This window comes from Rhineura floridana, chromosome 16, assembly GCF_030035675.1.
Source record: "Rhineura floridana isolate rRhiFlo1 chromosome 16, rRhiFlo1.hap2, whole genome shotgun sequence".
NCBI lineage: Eukaryota > Metazoa > Chordata > Lepidosauria > Squamata > Rhineuridae > Rhineura > Rhineura floridana.
Window position 1 is genome coordinate 22,471,426 of NC_084495.1, and position 4,156 is coordinate 22,475,581.

General features: G+C 43.5%; 1 protein-coding gene across 1 annotated transcript; it reads left to right on the forward strand.

Annotated features, from left to right (window-relative positions):
* Window positions 1-1,133: 1,133 nt before the first annotated feature.
* LOC133371515 (borealin-like) lies at window positions 1,134-2,938 on the forward strand. Its single transcript, XM_061599049.1, has 2 exons — window positions 1,134-1,654; window positions 2,903-2,938. Exons 1-2 carry the CDS (start codon window positions 1,175-1,177, stop codon window positions 2,936-2,938), a joined length of 516 nt encoding a protein of 171 aa, XP_061455033.1. The 5' UTR covers window positions 1,134-1,174.
* Window positions 2,939-4,156: the final 1,218 nt, after the last annotated feature.

A 4,156-nucleotide genomic window follows, 5' to 3' on the forward strand; every position in this document is an offset into this window, starting at 1 on the left:
TTGCAAACTGATGTAAAAATGCAGAGAACTGAACTTAAGATTGAAAAAAAATGAGAAACAAAGAGAAATCTGAATTGGCAGATTCACCCATCCCTATTCATCCTACATCCAAGCAGTGGGATCTGTCCAATAACATGTAGCCACCAGCTCTCAAAAGGAATTAAACCAGCACCATCAACTAGCAGACTATACAGAGGAAGTTATTTAGTCTCTCCTTGGGCCAGTCACTGCCTCTCAACCTCAGAGGGAGTCAATGATAAACTCCCTCTGAATACTGCTTACCATGAAAACCCTATTCGTAGGGTTGCCATAAGTTGGAATCTACTTGAAGGCAGTCCATTTCCATTTTCCACATGCAAAAGCACACCTTCCTGAAAACATCCTTTGTATGCTCTGGCTGAGAAACAGCTGAGTCTGAAATTTCCTGGCAGGATAAAAAGGAAAAACTGAGGAGCACTGATCAAGGACATGCCACTCTTGACAAAGTCCTTCATCCAGAGTATGTACACACTTAGTCTTTTGCTAAGATGGGTTGAGTTTTGGGGGCTGCGTGAGATAAGGAAAGTAGGATCTAATGGAAGCTTCCTCTTAAGCTGTGAAGCTTCATGGATGACTTTTCTCTCTGTGTGTGGACTTCTGAACTCCTCTGCCTGTGATATGTGCCACCAGAAAAGCATCTCAGCAAATCAAAAGCAGCACAAAGAGAATGGGCAAACACAGAGAACATAGGGCAGATGAAGAAGCCGGAGCACCATGGTAGCTGATAATATGGGATCCATTAGGGTAGCAAACAACATCTCCTAATTAAAGGGTTCTTCCTCTTCTTCTTCTTTAGGAACTCAGGAGGAGCTTCATAAGCTTTTGAGAAAAATATTTCTGCAACACCTTTTCTTTTTATACCTTCAAAATTGTTGCTGGTTCTTTCTCCCCTTCCAACAAAGTAGGTGGCTAGAGTTTTGGCTCTTGAAAATAAATTCATAGAAAAGCAGGAACCCAGAACTTTCTGTATGCCACAGTTGTGCTCTAGCATGGAGCTCAGATGATCTTAAAGAGGGCCAGTGAGGAGTGGATGCTGGGCTTATAAGCCTGACAGCATGAGGATTCATGATGGCTTATCCATGTCACACCGGCAGAGGGTCGCCCGCGGCGGGTGGGCAGGACTCAGCTTCTTTCCATGGCTCCGAGGAAGAAAACCACACGGGGCGCCAGTAAGAATTCCGTGAAAAGCAAAAAGGTGGATGCGTTCCTGAAGGATTTTGACCGGGAAGTCAATGCACGCATTGACCAAGCAAGGGTAGACGGTGAGAACCTCCTGAAGGAAATCGAAAACTTGTACGACATGGAAATCTTCCGCTTTCCCATGGCCGTGAGGGAGATGAACTGGCTCAGCTATTTGGCTGCAGGAGGAAGTGAGCAGGCCCTGCAGAAAGTTGCCTCAGCAGATTCAGACATACTGGAAATCACCAAACTAGCATCTGAAGCTATTCAGACTCCTGTCAAAACCACGAGGAAAGCTGCCAAAGTCAAACAGGCCATTGAAACCATAGATGAAGAGGTGGGCTCATCTGTCCTGCCTGCAGGCAAGAGGTCCCGGCAGGAGGGCAAGGCTGCTGGAGCGCCAGAACCGGAGACTCTTTGTCAGAAACTGGGGAAGGTAAAAGCTCTTAGCTGGAGACGCCTCTTCTGCTCCTTCGACAGCAGAGGGAAAGCACCACTTCTTGCAGGCTGTAGGCCTTGCATTGCTGCAATACCTGGGCTCCTGCTGGGAGGAAGGGCAGGATATAAATCAAATAATAAATAAATACCTTCCTGCGCCCTGGAGCCTTAGCTTGCTTAAGATCTGCATGTGCCAAACTGCACCAGTTGCAGCCTCTGCATTGCACTTATGGCAGGAGGGAGGGCAACAATGAGTGTCAATTATCTGGGGGTACTTTCTGCCCCCTTGGGGGGCACCAGGTAAAGACCTTTTTATGCTCCCAGGCATTTTAATTTTCTTAACCATTTTAATCTTTTAATCCGTATTTTTAATTTTTGTCGTATTGTGTTTTTGTAGTGTTTTTTGTTGTTTGTTTGTATATGTTTTTATGATTTTTATTATGATATATTGTATTTTATCTTGTTTGTTCACCGCCCTGAGAGCTATTCTGCTAAGGGCGGTATATAAATTGAAATAATAAATAAATAAATAAATAAATACATAATAAACACCCCCCACCACATGATTCAGGATTGGGGGGAGGGCTCTAACTCAGTGGTAGAACATCCACTTTGCATGCAGAAGGTCCCAGGTCCAATCCCTCACATTTCAAGGTAGGACTGGGAAAAACTCTCTGTCTGAAACCCTGGAGATCCACTGCCAGTCAGTGTAGGCAATACTGAGCTAGATGGACCAATGGTCTGACAAGGCAGCTTCCTATGTCCTCAATGGAATTCCTTCCTGTTCATTCCCAGTGAACAGGAGCAGATGCCACACATCATTAAAACACCACCCAAAAGGAATGTCAATGCAATTGTGTGTACAAAAATGGCAAGACTGGTTTTTTTAGCACTTTTTCGATGCAGATTGGTAACATTGAAGGGGTTGATGCATAACGAGCTGAACAACACTGAAAGCTGCATCCAAATCTGCATGCACCAATCTTAGAATTAATTTAAACATGCTCCTAGTTAAGCTGGAATTCAGGAGAAGAGGGATGCAGAGCAAAGTGTCCCCACAGCATTCATCCCTAACAAATAGATCCAGCTGACATATGACATAAATTCTATTGACCGTGATGAAAATTTCCATTAGCTTCTCCTGTGATATTCCTCTGAACCTCTCCAAAGACTTGCACCTTGAGCGGATACAGTTTTATAGATATCTCTGTTCCCTAGTGACCCTTTTATGTGTTCACCCGTTCAGTTTGATCACATTTATGAACAAGAGGGAAAGCTATAAAAATGGCGGAACACCAGTGTTTCATTTCCAACTCTGACTTCTGGCTGGTTGCCCAGTAAATATGGAACATTTTCTAGCCTTGCCTTTCTGTTGTAGGTATCTGAAAATTTTTAATGAAATAACAGAAGCGGAGGGGGGGAGAAATAATACAGCGGAATTTATTACATACCAGAGATACTGTCAAGACAAAAAAAAAAGTTTAGTTTGATAAAATAATGAATTTTCAGCTCAGCAACTGCACTTCATGGATAAACTTCCATTATTAAGGGGGTGGGATGGGATGAAGATAGCCTTTAGAAGGTCTTTGATGCAATCAATGCACACACACACACACACACACACGAGTGTGACATGGGAGCCTTGGCAGATTTCAAGGTTACATCTATCTCCACAATTCTTTTTGCGTGAATATTTTGTCATGATGGGAGATATTTGTCTGTGTTTATTATTGTACTTTATTTATATAGAATATTTCTATCCCATTGTATAGCCCCAAGAGGCTCTCAAAGCCAATTACAAAAGCTTTGCACAATAACAATTACATTCAAGTCTGGTATCAGCAACAGAAATACGGTGTTCTTATGGTGCCAGGATTATTCAGGTGGCATTTCCTGCCCTCAGTCCTAGGTGTTCCTTGGTGCTGTCGAGGGACGGGGGAGAAAATTGATTCAGCTCACATTTAAATCCTTACCTTCAAACAGTCATAGGAGGAGGGGAATATAGGAAAAGAGGGCGCTGCTTTCTCCTGAAACAAACCATTTGTCCATCTAGCTCAGTGATGTCTATGCTGACTGCCAGCGGCTCTGTAGGGCTTCAGGCAGGGAATTTTCCTAGCCCTACCTGGAGATGCCGGGGATTGAACCTGGACCTTCTCCATGCAAATCAGATACGCTACCATGCAAAAGGCAGGGTGGGGCAAATGGGTGCACCATCTCCCCTAGAACTGGGCTTCGCTCTCCCTCCCCAAGAATCTTTGAGGAAATTGCCTTTTTAATTTGACATGACAAATAGTGACATCCCCCATTTAAAATATGACAGCTTGTTTTTAAGAACAGGAGCAATTTAAGGATGGGACCCTCTGAAAAACTCAGTGAATGAGGCAAGGTGAGTGCACAACAAAAGCCTCATCTGAAAGAGCCCTCAAAGATCTATTGTGACCAAGGGTAGATTTTTCATTATCAGAATCATCCTATAATTACTTAAGTGATCCTGAAAAAA

What these genes read in the sequence shown, in the direction of transcription:
- LOC133371515 (XM_061599049.1), top strand. Translation starts at nt 1,175, where the DNA reads ATGGCTCCGAGGAAGAAAACCACACGGGGCGCCAGTAAGAATTCCGTG. An exon ending in TTTGTCAGAAACTGGGGAAG is followed by an intron (nt 1,655 to 2,902) that starts GTAAAAGCTCTT and finishes TCACCCGTTCAG; the next exon opens with TTTGATCACATTTATGAACA.